The sequence below is a fragment of the Saccostrea echinata genome, unplaced genomic scaffold, assembly GCF_033153115.1.
Source record: "Saccostrea echinata isolate AGI-Se365-2 ecotype Australia unplaced genomic scaffold, CSIRO_AGI_Sech_v1 ptg000008l, whole genome shotgun sequence".
Lineage (NCBI taxonomy): Eukaryota > Metazoa > Mollusca > Bivalvia > Ostreida > Ostreidae > Saccostrea > Saccostrea echinata.
This window is the reverse complement of record NW_026889757.1, coordinates 2,748,114-2,771,430: the sequence shown is the minus strand read 5'-3', so window position 1 is coordinate 2,771,430 and position 23,317 is coordinate 2,748,114. Positions and strand designations below refer to the sequence as shown.

General features: G+C 34.2%; 1 protein-coding gene and 1 pseudogene across 1 annotated transcript; both read right to left on the bottom strand.

The window, feature by feature from the left end:
* Window positions 1-3,849: 3,849 nt before the first annotated feature.
* LOC133181099 (uncharacterized) lies at window positions 3,850-6,698 on the bottom strand. Its single transcript, XM_061315643.1, has 3 exons — window positions 5,518-6,698; window positions 4,954-5,149; window positions 3,850-4,553 (listed from the first exon to the last, which is right to left on the bottom strand). Exons 1-3 carry the CDS (start codon window positions 6,577-6,579, stop codon window positions 3,850-3,852), a joined length of 1,962 nt encoding a protein of 653 aa, XP_061171627.1. The 5' UTR covers window positions 6,580-6,698.
* Window positions 6,699-7,412: 714 nt separating this feature from the next.
* LOC133181098 (uncharacterized) lies at window positions 7,413-17,809 on the bottom strand (annotated as a pseudogene).
* Window positions 17,810-23,317: the final 5,508 nt, after the last annotated feature.

Genomic DNA, 23,317 nt, shown 5'->3' with positions numbered 1-23,317 from the left:
TAGTTTTAATGATCAGATAGACTTGTAAGTAGTAGATAAATAAAAATGAGACAAAAATAACTTGTCTTATTAAATGTTCATCAAAGACCAAGAGAGGCCAATGTAAGAAATTTCAACAAAGGATTAAAATAGTACAGAAGCATTGATAATTTGTTAATATACTATATGGTGATAGTGATAAATGGGGATCAGATTTATAGAACATAATTTATAAACTGTTAATGAATATTAAGACCAATTATTTTGTTGATCATGATCACCCTATTTTTCTTGCTTTTTGGCAACAAAGTTTCACCTTTCAGTTCATATTATACTCTATGCATCCTTTAAATTGTTGTATCATACTCAGGTGACCGTTAAGGCCCTTGGGCCTCTTGTTTATTATTTCATTCTTGTTAAAACTACAGAGGGGAAGTGTGAATGTGTGAGAGAATGTGAGAAAAATTTCATTATGTAACTTGATATGTCACTCTTTGAAATAAAAAAAAGGTTCACTTTATGCATAAAATGGCCCTGTAGATATACCAATTTATTGACAAACACCTTATGTTCCATTTCAAACATCAAGATAAAGTAGAGACTCAGTGCTTTCATTTCGTATTAAAATTTTTCTCCTTAAAGTCCAGGTCTTGGAAAACAAGCTTTATGGAATTGCAATGTTCTTGAATTTTAAGGAAAACAGGTGTATTTAAGTGCTTTCAGAGAAGAAAAATAATATGTGCGCACCCTCTGATCTAAAAAAATAAAACATGTTTTGTAATCCTCAGAAACGGTTCTATCAGTAAATAATTGCACATTTTAGTTCAGACATTGCGCTCTATATTAAATATAAAAAAATAGCTTTAAAAATTGACTGTTTTTGTAGAATTGTTCAGGATATGAGGAAAATGACGCGTTTCATGACGTCATAATGTATTGACTGGCCAGTAAATTACGTCATTTTTGGTAGATATGCAATCGCCAAAGGTCTAAATGAAATTTAATGCATTGTCAACTAAAACTAAGCAGTTTCAGTTTTTCAGAAATTCACGGCCGAAAAAGGCTTTTAGTGAACCTTGTTCCTCTAGGGATTGGTGGAAGATTTTTACCTATTAAGGCATTTCCACCCTCCTGTGATGTCATAGATTTTTGCAAAAATTGTTATTCATTAAAATTCATACCCAATGGAAAGATATCTTTTGGAAGAAAGCTTTTCAATAGGTGAAATGAAAAATATTGTTCACTAAAAGAATTAAAAAGTAAAATATTTTATTTATTTAATCAATTATTTAATCTTTAAAAATGTTTGCTTAAGGCATCAACTCTCTTATAATTATATCTTCATTTACGCGTTTTCTTTATTTACTTCATAGGTAAAATGGTTTCCCGGATATTCACAATACAATCATATTTAAAAAGTAACAATTGTTTTGGAATTTTCAGTATCAAAATTGTGAATTTTTACTAGCTACTTTTTTATGCCGACATACAGTTATGATACACTTCAGTCTGTTTATTGAAGTCTAACATCTTTTAAAAAATATGACAACCTGCACATTTTTTGGCAATCATTAATTAACACAATATTCAGTGAAAACAAATGCATGAAAAATATATCTGATGATTTATATGTAATGTATGTTCACAGACTTGAGCTTTAAACAAAACATTTTTTTCATTGGTCATTGTTGCTATGGTAACCAACTGAATATCATTGTTGCATGAAACAAGGAACAATTATGCATAAAAAATTACAATTTTTGTGTATTTTAATATAAAAGTGCATCACAAACAGCAATTTCTATCCAAAAAGTCTTGTTACTATCTGAAACTATAATATAAAGTCTACTAGTTCTAACAAATCAAGTTTTATTTTTTTAAATATTTTTCAGTTAACTGAATCTTGAAATCTATAAATAGCCCAGTGGAGAAATTCAATAAAAAACCTAAATTTTGATTATTTCAAAGTTATACTTCATGAAAAAACATACAGGTTGCATAAATTCATTTATGAATTCAGAAACTGTATCCTCAAGAGATGTGAATTATCAAATAAAAATTCTGCGTTTTCCATTTTTTAAATAAATTGAACAATTCGAAAAAAAGCGTTTTTTAACATATTTCAAAAATTCCTGAAATCAAACACTATGCATCTGATGTACTATTCCATTAAAACATTTTTTTTTTTGATTGATGATTCCATTTAATGTAGAAAGAAATTATACAAATTATTGAAAAATAAAATGTAAAATCATAAGTGAAATTTCAGGTTGCCATGTTAACAATTGTTGAAGATTAAAACAAACATCAAGACAAACCAAAGTCCAGTGCATTTGTAACATTGTGATGTAAAATCCAGATTTATTTTTAACATTTCAATTTTAGCCCCACCTAACTGCAGGATCTACAATTTGAATTAAACAAAAATGAATCAACAAAACTAAGGAATCTTTGCATATTTACATGATATAGAGATGACATGCCAAAAAAAAAAAAATGATCAGAAAAGCATTGCTGAGCTTTCAAATCAGATGAGCTAAACAAGGGGATTTTTCTTAACTCAGGAGGAGTTATGATTGCATATAACTAGAAATATGTCCATAGAACATCCAGTAATCGCTAATTATATGAAATAAAAAGGAATCTACATTGCTTTTTCTTAAAGATTAGGAAAAAGGAAAAATGAGGACAGTGAGGTCAAGGTCACAGGGAAGGTTAATATTAGAAAATTATGACACAGTTGATATGTATTAGTGAATTAAATTGAATAAAATACCTTGGATGGTTTCTTTAAAACTGAGTTTTAAACAGTGTAAGTAAAGTAAAAGGTCATATGGAAGATCAACATAAAAAAAAGATTGACACAGCTGATACAAGTTGTCACAAATATGTATCAATGCACGTGTTTAGATAAAATTACCTTAAACAGTTTTGTTAAAACTGATTTATATGCAAAATTTAAAAATATAAGGTCAGATTTTATGTTTTTATAAAGTTGAATATTTCTCACCAATATGCATCTGTATATATGTCTATATAAAAATACCTTGAATAGTTTCTTTGAAAATGAGATAAATGCAAAGTAAAATGATGGCAATGTCAAGGTCATAGGAAGGTTAAGGTCAAACAATTTTAATGCAGTTAATAGCACTCACCAATATGTATCAGCAGAAGAAGTATGATAAAAATACTTTCAATAGTTTCCTAAAAAATGAGCTAAACAAAATGTGCATTTGATGGACAGAAAAACAGCTAGGCAGAATATGGACAAGAGAAACACTTCATGCTTTAAAAATTGGCAATAGCTATAGTGATGCATCAAAATATCATTGCAAAAGCTCAAATAACAATAACACTGCAAACATAAAATCAAATACATTGCATTTCTAAGATTGCCAGAAGATCTTATCTGCCTGTCTTAATAAGTAGTATTCAAAATGCAGAAATACTGGAGTGGACTACCTGTAATCTGTTTATGTCAATCACTGATGCTTTGAAAAACTTCCTCATTTTGAAGTTCACCTAAAACAGCTAACAAATCACTGTCACTTGAAACTAACTCACATGTGTCCACACAAAGTACATTTGATTGGTTGGAATTTATTGCAAGTCGAGAAAAAAAATTTAGGAATTCTGACTTGGCTGTAACCATTCACAAGGAGAAAACTTCCTTCTTCCATCATAGTTCGCATTTCCAGAGCAACAGCTGTGGGATTCTCCTTTCTACCACTTTTTTCTCCTTTCTTGAATAAATCGGTCAAGAAATTCTTCACTTTTTGAGAGAATCTGCAGTATCTTTTTTCTTTCTTCAAAGCCCATCCTAGACCTGGCAAATCTACACTGTCTGAAGCTCCTGACTCCTGTTCAACTCTAGGGCGGGTAGCTGCCAACACTGTCACATTTTTCTGCCCACAGTTTCTTTGCTTTGTCACCTGAAGATTCTGACAATTTTTTAAACACATGATTTCCAGTGAGTAGATGCTCATTCAGCTTCTCAAAAGTCTGATATGACTTTAAACATCCATATTCAGGACAAAAGAATAACTTAGAGTTCATTCCAGAAGGTTCATCATCAACACAATCATCATCATCATTTGATAAGGTAACAGATTGATCATCATGTGATCCTGGTTGATTCTCTGGTGTCTTAAGATGAATTTGGTCATGTTCTTCAGAGTGGTTGAAGTCACTTATGATCTTTAAACTGGTAGTAGATTGCGCTTGACCTAGTTTCTGAAGACTTTCCGTATCTTTGAAGCACCCCTCTCCAATTCTGTATGCTTTCCATGTTCTTAATCCTGCTGCTGTGAATTCTATGTTTGATATGAAGCTTACTCCCTTCCAAGAATGCTTTGTGAGTGTTTGCTTAGTGACATCAACATCAACAACAGCAATGCACGTTCCCTTGACTCCTGCACCACTCTCAATTGCCTCCTTCATCTGGATAGCTGTACATATATTATGGCCCTCTGAAGAAAAGATCCTCATCTTTGATCTCATGTGAGCAATTTTTGCATCACAGTAACTTTTTCCACTCTGTGCTTCACTGTAGTCGAAACGCTTCACAGTAATTCCTGAAAAATTGAGAATACATACAATAGTATTTTCATTTGATGAAAACATATTTTTCACTACAGCATACATATATTCTCAAGGAAGCTTTTTTTCAAGAGCATTTTTACTTTTGCTAGCATAATTTTCAAACAGACGCAACATAGCTACCTAATGGAAATTCAAACTTTGTTTCAATTGAAATAAAAAAAATTCAGAAAAACATTTTTATGCATATATTATGAATACCATAAAAACAGAATGTAGATGAGGAGAATGAGCAAATCAATCCCTTAAGAAGTATAATTTATGATAATGTTCTAGACAAAGAAAACCCATTTATTAAAGAGAAAACAAATTCCAAAGCATCAACAATTTCAGATGCTTACAAGGTATGCATTGTGCATAATTGACAAAGATTACCTGTTCTTTCTGACAATGATGGTATGGAGAGCCATATCTGCCCACAATGGTAGCACCCCGCGTTGTCTGATCTAAGGTAAGCTTCTGTAATGTGTGGCAGCTGTTCTTTAATAGTTACTAGTGTATGTTCTAGTAATGAAAGAACAGCAAAGAAGTCCTGTTTCACATAATCCATTATGTGAGTAAAAGTCTTGTGCTACAAAAGAGTAAAAATTGCTTGAGGCATATGTTCACACACTGTAAAGCAACTTCATTTTATTTCTAATTTTAAATACCAAAACTTTCACATGCTATACACATGGAGTATGCATAATACAACAAACAATTGATAGATCTATACCCCATAATAAATTTTTATATGTGTACAGTCAAATGTTCTTATATTGAACTCCTTGGGACTACAGAAAATCTTTGAGATGATGCATGTATCAAGGATAAAAATACTTGAATAATAAGTAATCTAAGAGGGATTTGATTGAATTACTTTGAGATATCCATGATATTCAAGAAATCAACTTCCGAGAAACTGTAGTTGAACTGTATATTATTTATATATTAACTTACCACTAAACTTCCATTTTGTTCCTTGAAAACTGCAACACATACATGCCAGTGTACACCTTTCTGTCCAAAGAAGTCTTTCATTTTCTCACGATACATCTGTGGCAAATATTTCATCGCCCAGTCTAGAATCACCAAAACTTCGTTGTTCTTCAAGTCATGCAGAATGTCTACTCTTCCATCATCTTGATTCACAGTTCTTATAATATGAGATCTCCAGTCCTCTACCTGTGTTACGGACATTTCCAAATCTTGCAATAGTACCTCTTGCTCTTCTGATGGAGTCTTTATGATGACCTTGTGGATCTCTGTGGCAGCTTCACCAAATATGTTACACCTGCTGCAGATCTTAGTATGCTCATGGTCACATGAAACACTAAGATGGCTTGATTTGGGGTCACTCAGTGCATATTGTAAGCAGTGGAAAGCACATTCATCTTCTCGCTTAATGTGGAGTTTGTAGTCAGTCTTTAAGTACAGTCGAGCATTGAACAGCTTTTCCTTCATTTCTTTTTTCCATTGTTGAGGTTCATCAAGTTTATCAACTAAGCTACTCAGACTGTCAAAAGCAGAAGATCCACCAACAGCAATGTTATCAAGTCCTTTCAGGCACTTCCGTTTTGATGCACTACATGCATTTAGGACTTCATATAGAGTTGACTCACTAAGAGGCTCAAAGTTATTACTGGCGCAGTATGTGTTGTAAAGTTTGATCAAATTTGAATGGATCATAGTCCTAACTACATCAGGAATTACTAAAATGTCTCCAGAATCTAGCTTTAGGTTCCTTGTAGTGTATGATGAAATCTGGTTGAATGATGGATCACTGAAAAAGTCTACTGCATGCTGTAACTTTGCAAAATTGATTCTCTGTCTGTGTTGAGAAGATACTGTTTGCTGAACACCTGATCCAGGACCATTTACGAAAGCATGTCTCCTAGCTTTATCTATCTGATGTTTTGTAACCTCTGGAAATTTTGTCAACAGTTCAGTCTTTGAACATCTGTTTACTACCAGAGACAAAAGTTGACATTTCACATTTGCATCCTTGATATTGTGGTACATTTCGCCAACAACATGGAAAAGGTCATCATCAGTAGCTTCTGAATTTGGTAATGCTATCTTCTTAAGTCGCTCTCCTTGATGAGGAGCAATTGCATCTAGTAGAGCTGTACAAGTCTCCAGTGCTTTCCTTTTGTAGTATCTAAAATTTAGAAAGATATATTTAAGATACTCTTTCTTCTGCTGTTAAAAAAGTAAACACCTACTGAATGTGACATGAGGTAGTCCAAAGCATGAGGCCTTTGGGTCACAGTATCACCTGAGCATAACTTTGAACAAATATGAAACTAGAGGTCTGAGTGAGCTCACAAACTAATTCCCCCTATATGCAATATTTTTGAAAAGATACCCCTCTAATGTTCTCCATTTATACAAGATATGGTGAAAACAGGAATTGAATGACCTTGAACTTGATCAGATGACCTTGGTTCAAGTTCTTGACACATGTCCAGGTCATAAACAATCTTTGTTAAATGTATAAAATATCAATGTTCTCTATAAAGAAGTTGTAGATTGAACAAGAATTTTATACTTTTTTGTCAGTGACCTTGAATTTGCAAGAATTATCTTGAGTCAAGGTCACAACACACCCTCGGGTCATAATCATTTGTATTAAGTACAAGCTGCCAGTGATTTATATTACAAAGTTATACAGTCAATATTGCAGATACTGACACACAGACAAGGTGATTTTTCTGTATACCATCAACATTGTTGGAAGGGTGGTTATAGTAAGGATGCTTCCTCATGCAAGTTTTTTGAAAGAACTTATATATTAAATTCACTGTTCATGCATGAAAACAGTAATCAGAATTTCATAAATTGAAGTGATTCGTTCACCTTAAAGTTCGTTCTTTAGTATCCATCAAGTCTGCTTGAGTCTTGATCGCAATGGACTAATTTGACCCTGGCTTAGGATGTTAATAGCTGTGTTCACATCAGTCAACTGAATTTCATGAAGGGGTAGAGCTTCCTCTTCCTGACTCCAATTAGAACCTTGACTACAAACTGCACTGCTTTGACTATCACTATGTTACAAAATTAAACATATCATATAAATTTTACATACTACTATAACAAAGTATATGTATTTGAACATATTATCTAAGTATTTTGAAGACAAAGTTTCAGTTCTGTGATATTTGTTTGACATAGGAGCTACATAGCCCATTGGGTATAAAACACTGACCTCTTCAAATTGTTGTCCCTGGTATGGAGTAGGCTGGGTTTTCATTGTCATGATATTTATAGTTTTAAAAGATGCCTCTAGCTCTTTCAAAATAATGTAAATGTATGGCTATACTTTTCATATTCTAGTTTATGTTTACAGTACTGTTTCAAAGAAGAAAAACTTAATGATATTTTCCACTATAAAAATTGTATGCTAAAACTTGATACCCCTATGCATGATGGTAGTCTAATCATACCTGGCTGTTATCAATCAAACAATTAATTTAGAGTATAAACACTTAAGTATTAAATGATAATTTTTTAAAAGATAAATAAACTGAGTAATAGGCGTTACCACATTATGATCATCTTGCTTTTCAAAAGACAAGAGCTGAAATATTTTTTCTCCCAGACTTGATTTTCCTTAAACTAAATGTTTTTACTTTTTACAGATGCAAAAGTACAATATTTCTTCAGATTTCTGGCTTTCATATGATATTCAAATTGTTCAACACTTACTTCATATATAACAGTCTCTGTCTTTTTTGTCCGGAGTCGACAACTCCATGCTTCAATATCTGTTTCAGCCTGAGCCTATGAGGATTATAGAAATAATGGAAATATTATAAAAATAAAATCATATCAAAGGAATTATATATTTGTTGAAAGACTATTTTGAAAATAATCCTAAATATTTTCATTATTTTGCTGTGTTGTTTACTAAGAATATTACTCATGATATAAGTAATTCTTTAAAAAATCTTATTTTCAAGTAATTTTTACTGGTTCTATTTAGTTAATTTTAAATATAATTTCAAGTAGTGTGGTTGCTATCACAACCATGCAACTATGGATGTAGCAACTTATTTCATACAACAAGGAGGAGGTTGCTTAATCATTAATATAAATGAAAATACACAAGTAGGCACAGGTAAATCATTCCTAGATGTGAAAGACCTCTTGAAAAATAAGACCGCATTCATTACCTCTCCTATCATGCCTATTGATGAAGGAAGATTCAAATAATCTCCATGACATTTTCTGCATATTCCTAAAAATTAAAAAGGGAAGTATTGAAATTTACAGAGGTTTTTAAGTGCATGTATCTCTATATACTCAAGTTTTAAATAATGATAAATAAATCTATGTGTAGAAGTCATTTTTGTATAAAAGATTTATCATTGCTATTTTTTTTAAACATGCAATCAACTTCAATGATTATTTTAATGTTTATATATACTGTTATATACATTTTGAACATGTAGCACATGGGACTACATGTATTAAGTTTGGTCTAAAATGCTTTCGACATGTAAATATTCTCATCATGAGCTGATCAAATCATTGACAACCAATTTGTCTACATTCATATCTACATGTATATAGTCATTTATTTAAAAGAATGTATTTGTAACACTTGTAAACATTAATTTAATACACTTTGTTGTGTAATTGTTTTAAACATGGAATTTGACAACCCTGATTTCTGATATATTATCTCATTTAATAAATACCTCAACAAAAAATAAATAATTTTTCATTTAGCATCCTTAGAAAAAAATCTTTGACCACTGCATCATTGAATCAGAAACTAAAATATGGGAATTTATAGTAAAAACACTGCATGACACATACCCCCCCCCCCCCCCCTTGTCTCATGGAAACAACCTTCACATGATATTAAAGCTGAACACGACTCGTAAATAGGCATACGCCATTTTCGATATTATATCTACGATACATCAACACGAGGGTATACTCTTCGCATTCGTTACACCTGACTGCTTTATTGTCACGGGTATTGGCGTGGAATGGCGACCCGTGTTCGTGCTGGTTATCTTGCATTACCTTTGTTTACATTTTATTGTATCTGTGTTTGTTTGTATACTGCACTGGCCTGTACAACTATAATTGTAAGTTTCTTTTGTATCTTACTTTCCTGCATTAGACGAGGTATTACAGTTATTTTTGTCGCTATCGAGTGCTGTATAGCATACGTCCGTCTACACCGGTGTCGACTGATTATACTGAACAGTGTCCAAGTCAGGCCCTTTATATAGGGGTCCTCAGATATAGCGAGAATCCGAACAAAAATGGCGGACACATTGCTTTTACGAATCATGTTCAGCTTTAAACTGTGATAGCGTGTGTCATTCTTTAATTCAGATTAAGTTACAATTCAAATTTTCTAAGAGAATATAAATTAACTTACCAGAACCTATAGGCACTAAAGTACCAAACTCGGAAACCATCCGCTTAGACATAAGAGAGTTGAAACTCCGATATGGCTTGGCATTTCCCTGGTGGTCAGGATACTGACAAGATGTCTTGGGACGCCAATGTACACCAAGAAAGTCTCTGTGATAGGGACATACCGTAAATGCTTCCTCAATAGTGAAGAGTCCCACGCGCTTGCATATTAGGTCTGCTTCACTGAACACATCAGCCTCTCCTTTCACGCCAGATCGAATCCCATTTTTCAACAGATGTGATACAATGCCTCTCTTGCAGTCTTTTAATCTAATCAAATTTATTTCTGATGGATGCAGAGGTGAAAAAGAACAACAACTTGAAGTATAAACACTGATGGAACATTTTCCAATGGAGGGCTGCCATTACTGATGCCCTGCTGCATTATGGGAAATAGGAGATAACTCTTATAGTTAAAATGGGAGGAAGGGGCTTAACTTTGGAAGCTGTATATTTCTTAGCATGTAGAAAACACAGAAAATCAAGAATTTTATATAAAAGCATATACCAAGATGAAAATATTTTTATGGAAAACTATATCTTAGAATGTTTTTCTGTGTTTCATTGATACAAAAAGGATGAATTTTAGTGATATTATATAGGAATTCAACCAAATCCATCAATATACTATACACAAATATACAAAAGAAATGAACTTTTTCTTATTCAAATATTTAAAGAGGTTTAATATGAATGACAACTGAGAAGAAAAAAAACAGATTCAAAAATTGTGTGTTATCCCTGCATGGAACCTGCCTGACTCTTACATGGAGCAGTACTGCAATGCATACACTAGACATAATAATAGGTTACATTTCTATATCATATATATATACATACAAGTAGTCATAGAAATATTAAGTTATATAAATAAATATGATGAATAAATATGAACATAACAAACAATGCCATATTTACATGTATGATATCTGCCAGTAGTATCTGATAATTCAAAACAGTTAAAGTCTCTCAGTATATATAAATCATTTTAACACAATTCTGTTTTATAACATCAAGTACACGCACAGAATCAAGATTCAGGAAAAAGAAGGCTCACAGACTTCAGCTCCAGAAGTTCCTTCCAAAGAGGAAAGTTCTCCGCTTCAAGCTTCCTTCGCTTTTCCCTCTCAGCCAACAGCGCGGGTGATGAAGACGCAATATACTGGAATTCCGTAGCTTTCCTTTGCTGTTGGACAGAGAGGGAAAGCGTGTCCAGCCACTGCAGGTGGCTAAACTGCTGAAATCTTCCTTGGTCTCTGGCACTGCCGGAAATTGGAATGATGGGAAATCCTGGGTTAAGACGTCCAGGGGTAACACAACTGCAGGGCGGCCCCGTGACTGTTACTCCTCCAGTGTCAGGAGATGCTACCTAGGAGAACATGGACCGCAAGAATCCTCAAACGAAGGATCAGGAACATGGTCATCAGCTGGAGGATTAAGATCAAGAGATGGAACAAAGAGACTTCGGATGACTTGTTCGCAGATGAAGGAGGAGGTCCAGAGGTCACTGGATTGGCCAAAAGTCGGCAAGAATCCAGGGTTTATTTAACTCTTATTGGGCCTGGCTACTTTCTGACACTTGCAGAGAACATTCTCTAAGGACAACTGGTCCACATGGTGACAATTTTTAAGGTGAACCTTCATGTCGTTACGCCTACGACAAAGACCGTTACAGAAAAAATACAGCACAGGAGTAGGACGTACTTCCTCAAAGGTTTAGAAATGTGTCCTGTTTGATTGCAATTGTAAAACTGTGCGTTGTTTTCATTGCCCTGATTAGAGCGTTTGGTATGGGAATTGTCTTTTTCAGCCAAAGTATAAACCGATTTTTGCAAATTGTTCAGTAACTTTTCTATTTCGGCGATTCGACTTTCAGATTTGCTAAAATCGTTATTTGACTTTATGGCTCTTACAGGATGCATTTCTGTATCTCCCGGTTTTTGAGGAATATTCTGTATTCCTTCAAATGCTCCGAATTAAAGGGCCAAAGAGATTGCACTATCTAATGTTATAGGGTGTGTAAATGAACATGTCTTAATTACTGACTGCTGAGACCATTTACATATTGTTCGACAATAATACTCTTTCGTAACGACATTGGTATTTCTCGAATTCGAAATGCGCGACTCGCAAGTCTCTATAAAGTATAGCCGTACTCAGCAGCCCCAATTAAAAACATAGCCCAAAACAGAGTCCGATGGCGCGGTGTGGTTGCGGCCAAAAGAACAGCCCATTACTGCACCTGACATGACACTTCACACAACATTTTATATGAAAAATGAAAATGGAGAGTTTACATGAATATGTGGAGCAGCTTATTAACAAACCTGACGAAGATTATGCATAATAAAGAATAGTCTCTATGTTGAGCGGCCTAATACTGAACCCGACATAACACGTGAACAGTGGATTATGCATGATTAGTAGATTATACATGAAAAAAAGACAATATGTGAAGCTATCTATTACCACACCAGATGTAACACTCAAACAAGGGATAATATTACAAAAAAATGACAACAAAAGTTGTCTGTAATAGGTCAGTTTCTTCAAGTGATTCTTGTCCTGCTCTTTTGGAAGAGTCTGAGATGGAAAGTCATTCTTTAGTCGAGCTGCAATAGTTGAACCTTTATCAGCATGAATGGTCTGGACCTCACATTCATCCATCTTATACACCGTACTTGATGAATTTATCTGAAATATAAAATTTATAAAAATAATAAATATAAAATATAAAATTTAACAATATTATCAATCCACATCAAAATGTATCCCCCAAAATGTCTATATCCCTAATGTAGAATTTCAGTAAACATATATATATATGTAACTTTTAGTAGTTTACATCTCATAAATTGCCAATTTTCTACACTTATTAAATTTGGCATAACAAATTTCAAATGATGACATTACCAATATCAACTGACAGCAATTTGCTGATTTGCTATCCAGCATCAAAACTGCATTCCAATTGATCCGCTTTAGCATTCTTTGTCTCTAGCTATTCAACAAGACTCCTTAGCCTGGTTGCACAATAGAGGCTGACATATCTTTTTTTCTTTGATGTGGTGGAACCAATAGGTGGAGGGGGGTAATCTATCTCCAATCATCTTGGAAATAAAAATAATCTGTCCTTCACTGGCAAGTAAATATCCTAAAAATTTGCCCCCCTCCCCATTTTTGCCCTACATGCAGTTAACAACCTTACAAAGGAGAAGTTTTAATCATGATGAATTACAGTTATGACAATTAAAGTTAAAATTGTACATCAATATACAATGTAAATCATGTGTTAAAACGTGCAATTATTTTGACTTACCAAGTGCTACTTTTGAGTTGATATCAAAGACCTCTCTATTGATCTCTTTCCCGTGGAAAAAGTGGTAAATCCACAAATAGTATAGTACTATCAGTCACATTTAGGCCTAATATTTTGATATAATAAAGTATCGAGTCCACGATCAACAATGTTTTATGTGTTGGGAAAATGTAAACGATTGTCTTTACTCTGTGGCTGTAAGTATATAATTTCGCTTGCCAAGTTTTTCAGCTCAACAACCCTTCATTCCATTTGATGTCATTATATGATCAACATCAGCTGTGTCGTCTGTTTTGGAATATTTTGAATAGGGTGTAAGTCGTTTGCGACATACAAATGTTCTCTTTCATTTAAAAAGTTCTATTGTTGTCCTGTATTTAGACATGTTTTATTTTCTCATTCGCTCTAATTTACTTGATCTACCTTTACTACTGAGATTTTTTTTTGTAACTTTCTCGGAACACGTTGTGTACAACTGCAGTCCGCCATATTGAAAAAGGCACATTTCCGGAATAAGCGGACCGAAAAAATTTTTAATTTAGAATTCACATATAATGCCACGTGATCGCTATCCGTAGCTACGTTAAATTGTCTTCTTAAAGTCTTGTGAAAATATTGGTTAAGGGGAGAAGGCCTTCAAAAGTTCAACTGTGTGAAATTGTCAACCATGTAGACTTACACATTTACTCCACTGTAGACTTTTCAATATTTTCTCCATCGGTCGCTCGAATATAGACGGGCATTAAGTAATTAAAAAAATTAGAAAAGCCCCAAGGTTGTAATAAATGGAGTCTTCTCTGTGCAATTTTCAGCAATCTATATTTGCCAAAAACCCGTAAGTGTAAAATTAGATATTCAAAGTCTTAACAAATGTCTGAAGGACAATTAATACAACATGTCGTTATCAAAATATAATGTGGTACGAATAAATATCACCGAGACTGATCGTAATTTAATTAGCTTATAATTGTTATTAAATTGTAAATCCCAAAATTACTGTGTAGTGGTCATCCTCTCCTTGGCACGGTTTTGGTTTCTCCATAAATCCAATCAAATGCCAAACTTTCCAAAATTAGGTGGTGGCTTTTCCGTAGTTTATCCACGATAACGTTGCACTTTTTAAATATAACTAACCAAAATTGTTTGATTTGGATTGTGATATAATATATACTACAGGGTATTCCACTCATAAGGACTCCTGATTTTAAATGTTTAATGAAAATATGCGTTTCTTTCAATGCATATATTATATAGTCATTTAAGATGGAGAATGCGTAGGTTTCCTCCCGAGTGTATAATTTACCGATAAAAGTACTCAATGAGTTTGGCCCCATTGACCAGCATCATGAAAGACAAAACTGTTATTGGATCCACTGATAATATTTCATTTTGTTTACTAAATTAGACATTTTTAATAATTTTTCTTGTCTAATTTTCCTTGCTTTTAATATTGAATATGTAATAAATCCTCTGAGTTCACATTTAATTGTCCCTGCCATGTCACAAAGCCTAGACTTTAATTTATCATGGGGAATGGTTGTATAAAGTATTAAGTCGTGCGTTTTGATGTTTTTTATTCTGGTAAAATAATATATTATCTGCTTTGTCAGCTAGGACCAGTATATATTGATAATGAAATATATGGAGATAAGGAACAGTTGGCTCAAAAGTCCATTAAACATTACAAAATAGATGCAGAGCAAACACGGACCTCCAAAACATCAGAGGTGGGATCAGGTGCCATGGAGGAGTGAGCATCCCCTGCCGACCGGCCACACCCGCCGTGATCTCCTTGTCATGATCGGGAAATAACGGAAATATCCGTCGACAATTCAGTGTGTGAATAATGGCCTAACAATTAGTATGAAAAACGTCAGTCAGCATTTGACTCAATGATAAATTGTATTTGCTGACAAGGTCATTGTATCGACCATAGAAATTACGAAATGATGACTTTAAACGAGACTGTTGATATTCTTGTTTCATCAACTTGTTTGTCAGTAATTTACCTCGTTTTAGAAATTGTGCATACGTAGAGCATGCTCTTGCGTATCGAATCAACTGAGAGATATATAAACCCCGTATGCAGGTGATGAAGGTATATTGCTGCATAAGTAAGGGAAGTTAACGATTGAAAAGTTAAAGTCATCACGTTTATCATAAAGCTTGGTTGTTAGATTACCATTAACGTCTTTTTCAAGTAAAATATCCAAATATGAAACAGATGTGTCAGACTCTGTAGTATCTTTTATCTCAAGCTCACCGGGATATATCGTGTCGACATAAGAATGGAAATAACAACTGTTGATTGACAATACGTCGTCGATATATCTAAATGTCGAGATGAAGGCCACAGCAAGTGTTTTCTTCTTATCACGTATAAGATTTTGGACAAATTCATAATTAACAATTCTAGATGTTTGTTGCATTTGTCTTTAAATGAAGTAATTTGATGATAATACTTCCTATCCAATCCTATTCTATCAGTCCGATATGTATTTCCATGAATTTATTTTGATTGATCACTGAAAATTTAAATAAATAAAAAATTTTAATACACAGAAAAGTAAAGCAAGTGTACAGTTGGCAATAAAATTTATCATATACTTTTTTCTACTTTGAATTTTTTTCTTTGGACTCTTTCTTGTGGAAATACTTTAAAAAGCTAATATTAACAAATTTTTGCGGCCGATTTGATGCTTTGCATCAATTTAACTTGTTAACCTTTAATTCTGAATAACTTCTCCCACCTCAATCCCATACAGCAAAACTCCAGGCTGCAACAACTTTAAAATAAAATGCACTACCACAAAATATTTGATCTATTCCTTTCGTTAAGGTCAAGTTATGTAAAACATGACTTGTCTATAATTCGAGAACCCTTTATCATGAAGACAACACAGATCAATAAGAGTTAGATAAAATGCACTGCATATGGATAATGTAGAGAACCTACAAGACATGCCTTTACTATTACCCACTCCATAATCTTGCACTCGTTACGTTGCACGTGAATGGGAGACATGTTTTTTTTTCTTTTTGCAACAAATTTTACATAGATATTTGGAATTATTGGCAGGAATTTATGATAATGATTGTGTTGATCCTAAAACTTTCTTGAAAATTTTACAGTGTAATGATAGTCAAAATAAACAAATTATCTGTCTGTTGGAAACAATAGTACAAGCTAGGGATACGTTAGTAGTGACATAATTGGTTAAAACAAAGGCTTTTAGAGTAAAAAAAAATGAGTTAAACTCTATGGAATAAATGTTTCTTTCCTTGATTACATGTTTATATAAATCGCAATACCAAGTACAAATACACCAAAATAAGAAATACAGTGGCGCCGCGGTAATCCAGACGGCAATAATCCGGACGCTTCACCTTCCGGACGATATTTTTTGGGAACGGAGTTTTTACACATTATTCTTTCCCATTAATCCGGAATTTCGCGTTCCGCATCCGGACGGTCGATTTCTACTACAAATCGTAATATTTCATTTAAGAAATAAACAATGGTAAAAAGTTCACAGGGAAATGAACTTGCTTGGTCACGTGATCAAATCCTGTGAAGCCCAAAGGGCTTCTCAGTAGATTTGATCACGCACCAACCAAGTTCATTTCCCAGTGAACTTTTTAACATTGTTGTTTGTCCCTGAGTGCCGAGTAAAGGTCTAAATGTGAAGCCCTTCACCAGTATATGGTGACGTCTCTATATGAGTGAAAAATTCTCGAATGGGACTAAAACAACATACAATCAATCAAACAAACGTTGTTGCTTATTACTTATATTTACATTTGAGACGAATTTTCCAAATAGAACTGCATTTATTACACGAACGGCCCACCGTATTGCTATGTTGTGCACGCAGTGACCTAGAAGCTGTTTGGTCTTGAGAATTCGCCTCGCTCCAACATTTGAATATTTACATTGATGTTCAGCAGTCCAGTTCAGAAAATATCTGTTCATAATGAAAGAACAATGATCGCTCCTCAGATTAATCTTACTAATATTGTACGAGTTCTTTATATATGAAGTGAAAAGCAGTGGTATCGTCTTCAGTTTACATTCCTTCAAAGGAATTTCGGGTTAAAAAGGTAAGCGCGATTTTAGGCTAATAAAAACATTCTTCAAACCAAAGAAAGATCATTTGTTGAACGAAAATTCAAATACGTTATAATTTTATCTTTTTCATCGCTTAAATGACTAGAAGTTCCGAAACCCAGTTTCACCGAGACAAGGTAAATTAAAGTGCTTGTAGAGAACTGCTGGCCCCCGTTGCTTTTCAACTACTCAAGAGAATATCTTCATCGCTTCAAGAGTCGACGTAGCATCAAAAGAAAATTACATGAAGGAGAGGCGGACAGCGCTGACATGGATGTTGTTCAGACTGGATTAAATACTTCGACAAACAAATGAGACTCAGCAACTTTACAGGAAGGTGATTCTTTAAGTGGACAACGCTGCCAGTCATAATCTGGGTGACTCATATTGAGGAATGTAAAGCTGCACTTCCTTCCCGGCCCCAAATACGACAGCACACATACAACCCATTGATGCAGGAATCATCAAATCCCACTACAGACGACAGCTTGTGGCCCATTACATTGACTGTGCTGAGAGCAAGGAACAGACCGTGAACCTGCGACAAGCCCATGGATGAAGGAATCATCAAACAGCTTGTGGCCCATTACATTGACTGTGCTGAGAGCATGGAACAGACCGTGAACCTGCGACAAGCCCTACATATGGTGAGGACGCCCTGGGATTGTGTTTCAACAAAAATCATCACATGTGAGAATTCTACCAGAAGCACATGATCCTCAATTTCACTAAGATGATGACCTGCCACTTTCCCACCGACGCCGCCAGAATGAAGATAATGACGATGACGTTTTCCTACTCCAGCCAACTTCCATCAGCCACAGATATGACTGCTGAGAAGTACGTGAACAATGACGCTGAAGAAGAAACAGGGCATCACCAAACAGACGACGACATCCTAATGTTACTGTCCAGAGGAGAGGAAGTTCCAGACTGCTTTCTCAATGTGAATATGTGTACATATATTCATAAAATATTTAGTGCAGGTGATAAGTACATGTATGTGTACTGTGCTATTTTGTTTTATCCTATAAACTTCATATGCAAACTTTTTCTACCTCTTTATGCATGTATACTTATTTTTGAGTTGGAATATTAAAATAAAGACATAAAACGTATTACAGGTAATAGTTTTTCTTACTTGATAACTTAATGTGTATGTTTTGGAAGGTTGTTTTTTTTTTAGCTCTACTGGTCAGAGACCAGAAGAGCTTATGCGATAGTAAGGTGTCCGTCGTCCGTCCGTCTGTCTGTCTGTCTGTCTGTCCGTCTGTCTGTAAACAATTTTTCAAAACGCTACTCCTCCTACAGTTTTGGTCCGATTTCAATATAACTTGGCACACAAGTAGACTACACTAAGATACATAATTTAGTGCATCGGTTTTTGATTTCGATGGACGGTGTTGCCATGGTTACTAAAAATAGAAATTTCGGTGAAATTCCTTTAAAACGCTACTCCTCCTACAGTTTTGGTCCGATTTCAATATAACTTGGCACACAAGTAGACTACACTAAGATACATAATTTAGTGCATCGGTTTTTGATTTTGATGGACGGTGTTGCCATGGTTACTAAAAATAGAAATTTTTGTGAAATTCCTTTAAAACGCTACTCCTCCTACAGTTTTGGTCCGATTTCAATATAACTTGGCACACAAGTAGACTACACTAAGATACATAATTTAGAGCATCGGTTTTTGATTTCGATGGACGGTGTTGCCATGGTTACTAAAAATAGAAATTTCTGTGAAATTCCTTTAAAACGCTACTCCTCCTACAGTTTTGGTCCGATTTCAATATAACTTGGCACACAAGTAGACTACACTAAGATACATAATTTAGAGCATCGGTTTTTGATTTCGATGGACGGTGTTGCCATGGTTACTAAAAATAGAAATTTCTGTGAAATTCCTTTAAAACGCTACTCCTCCTACAGTTTTGGTCCGATTTCAATATAACTTGGCACACAAGTAGACTACACTAAGATACATAATTTAGAGCATCGGTTTTTGATTTTGATGGACGGTGTTGCCATGGTTACTAAAAATAGAAATTTCGGTGAAATTCCTTTAAAACGCTACTCCTCCTACAGTTTTGGTCCAATTTCAATATAACTTGGCACACAAGTAGACTACACTAAGATACATAATTTAGAGCATCGGTTTTTGATTTCGATGGACGGTGTTGCCATGGTTACTAAAAATAGAAATTTCTGTGAAATTCCTTTAAAACGCTACTCCTCCTACAGTTTTGGTCCGATTTCAATATAACTTGGCACACAAGTAGACTACACTAAGATACATAATTTAGAGCATCGGTTTTTGATTTCGATGGACGGTGTTGCCATGGTTACTAAAAATAGAAATTTCTGTGAAATTCCTTTAAAACGCTACTCCTCCTACAGTTTTGGTCCGATTTCAATATAACTTGGCACACAAGTAGACTACACTAAGATACATAATTTAGAGCATCGGTTTTTGATTTTGATGGACGGTGTTGCCATGGTTACTAAAAATAGAAATTTCTGTGAAATTCCTTTAAAACGCTACTCCTCCTACAGTTTTGGTCCAATTTCAATATAACTTGGCACACAAGTAGACTACACTAAGATACATAATTTAGTGCATCGGTTTTTGATTTCGATGGACGGTGTTGCCATGGTTACTAAAAATAGAAATTTCGGTGAAATTCCTTTAAAACGCTACTCCTCCTACAGTTTTGGTCCGATTTCAATATAACTTGGCACACAAGTACACTACACTAAGATGCATAATTTAGTGCATCGGTTTTTGAATTCAATGGACGGTGTTGCCATGGTTACTAAAAATAGAAATTTCGGTGAAATTCCTTTAAAACACTACTCCTGCTACAGTTTTAGTCTGCTTCTAATATAATTAGGCATACAAGAAGACTATACTAAGATACATAATTTATTGCATTGGTTTTTGAATTCGATGAACAGTGTTGCCATGGTTACTTAAAATAGAAATTTCTGTGAAATTCCTTTAAAACGTTACTCCTCCTACAATTTTGGTCTGATTTCAATCTAATTTGGCACACAGTTAGAATACACTACGATACATAATATGTATTTCTGTTTTTTTTATTTGGGTGAATGGTGTTGTCATGGTTACCGGTACTAAAAATAGAAATTTCCGTGAAATACTTTCAAAACGCTACTACTTCTAGTTTTCATTTGATTTCAATATAACTTGTCACAAAAGTAGACTACATTAAGATACATAATTCTATTTATTGTTGCATGTTGCAATGTTTCAAATCCAACAGCTACTTTTCTTTTGTTATACAAACAGACCAGTAGAGCTACAGTCTCATCAGAGACTTCTGGTTTTGACGAATCACTTATTCGGACGCTTCGTTTATCCGGACGATTTTGTTGGGAACGAAGGTGTCCGGATTAAGGAGGCACCACTGTACACCATTAGTTCTATGGTCAATACAGCTTGTCAGCAAGTACAATTTTTCATTACGTCAAATGCTGAATGACGTTTTTCATTCTACTGCTAGTTTTGAAATTTATTTTCACAGTCCTGTTTTATGAGTCGACCAATGTCATGGACATGTCATACTAAACTGGTAATTCTTTGGCTATTTCTTAACCAAATTTAAATTTTTATACACCAAACTGTTCAAAATTTTGTTTTCTTTGCATCTAGACACCAGAGATTGAAATACGGAAATGTTTTATTTCCCTTGAGGAATGACAAAAAAGGATATTTTCTCTTCATTTGTTTACCTTATGTCAGTGAAAATTGTTGTTTTAGTTTTATTTAATATACTAAACGATGCAGTATAGTTTCACTGTTTATAATTATGATATTATTGTTTCAGACTGCTGGATTTTTATGGCTCTTTTTAAATCCATCAATGTACTTAGCATGACTGAAATATATAAAACTCCCTTTTAACCAGAAGAGCGACAGTTTCTGATTTCAAAACTCCAGATATAATGTCGTGAATGATTGTCATATCTAGTATGGAATGACAGACTCAGATGGTTATGCCATTTCGAGGCAACATTCCCTGCATAAAAGACAAATTTTTACTGTTCAGTGACTCATTTATTTTTTGGAAAAAAAAATTCCAGTTTTTAAATAAAAATCATCGTGTCTCACAGTTGTGTCATGAGACAAAGTGTATTTATTTAAAACATTTATCTCTTGAACCAGGAGATATCGACGTTCTATGTAATCGTTGCAAGCATGATAAGACATGTTTTGGACATGATGGTTTAAAAAATTGTATGCTTAGGTAAGAAGAAAACGGGGAATGTTTTCACTTTATTGTTTGTTGACATTTATTTTAAAATTTGGGAATTTCACTCAATTCTTGACATGCATTTGAATACAAAGACCCTTGTCTAATTTTTCGATCATTGCAAGATATCGTATTTTATACTTCAGTTTTTTTTCTCTGTGAATGATACAAAGCCAGTATATCCTTTCGAGTCACAAGACGAAAGAAAGGGGCATTTTTGAAAAATTTAATCCAAGGGATTTTGCCAAGAGTTCTGATGGTTTCCCTTCCAAATGTAGACTAATGACAGGTTTCATGGCATAGTCCATGAAAATTTCTTTTAAAGAGCATAGATTTTGGTGCTTATGTAAAAACTCTATGATGGAAGCTTTCGCATTGATTGGTTGTATATAGAAGTGACATTTTATTTAAAATCTTCAAAGAATACTGATTCCAGCTTTCGACGGTCTTCATCGACAAGGTCCAAGTTGTTTCTGTGTGGCAAAACTGCGTTTTGAATGATTCCAAATGAGCATGGCTTGCTGAAGATCTTTACACAGTTAGTGTTAGACCCGCTGAAACAGTCAAAAATATTTTAACCGCCATTAATGCCTTAGGTGCAAAAGTGTCTGCCGTATTCTTTTTTTATTGAATGCTTACAAGCTGGAGTCTCACCCGAGAACGAATACATGTTGCCAGTTTCTTGTTGATAACCTGCCAGAAGTTTCGAAACACATGTGCTTTTAACTTTTTCTGAATGGTAAGTAATCTATGTACAAAACATTGCAAGTACTTGGTAGTGTTAGCTTTTTAAAAAAATCCTTAACGACTTTGCTTATTTCAGTACATGCATCACTTGACAAGGAGTTAATTGTGAGTATTTTGGCATTGTGAATTTTCCGTAAGTTTTTGTTAGCAAGTTTCGCTTCACTGGAAGAAATGGAGTCATCAATATTACAAGTCCGAGAACATTTGTTTAATTCATAGTTACAGCTGTTATTTTTTGAAAATATATTGAGACTCCTTCATTCAGAGATACTGCTGCAGAACTCTAGTACTTATTACATTCTGTGTATAATTTTATAGGGATTTGTATCAAACAAACAGTTAATTGTAATATGTGGTTAGTAGAGATACACACATTCCTTTTCTCTGGACAGTTGAGGTCTTGACACCACCTGGTCTTTTACATTTGTGAATCATGCACAGTGTTATAAAGTCTTGCAATTTTGCAAGGTTTACAATTATATTTTCAGAGGATTTTTTGCATGTTTCCTTTTCTGTTAGCTTTTTTTTGGGGGGGGGGGGGTTGTAACTTGCACCGAACTGTGTTAGGAGGCCCATCGTACTTCCTTGGGACGGCTTCGTACATTGTAGATCACCTTATCCGGACGACACAAAGTGCTGTTAATTGAGGTGTGCTCCGTGTTGCGATCATCTCTGCTTTTGATCCTTATTGGTGTCCTCTTCTAAAGATATTGGGCCATCTTTAAAAGTTTATTTGGTTGCCCTCTCCCGACCGACTGGCAAAAAATGGCCCGACTCAAAACTTCGTTTAATCTCCAAGAAGCAATTACTTTTTTAAGTATTCTGGAAAACAAATTTAAAAAATAAAAAAATGGAATTGAAATTTTCGGA

Bases quoted from the DNA above. Each gene is read 5' to 3' on its own strand.
- LOC133181099 (XM_061315643.1), bottom strand. From the start codon at position 6,579: ATGTACCACAATATCAAGGATGCAAATGTGAAATGTCAACTTTTGTCT. The intron at 5,150-5,517 runs GTAAGTTAATAT...ACTCTTTTGTAG, and splicing joins AACAAAATGGAAGTTTAGTG to CACAAGACTTTTACTCACAT. The intron at 4,554-4,953 runs GTAATCTTTGTC...TCAATTTTTCAG, and splicing joins ATCATTGTCAGAAAGAACAG to GAATTACTGTGAAGCGTTTC.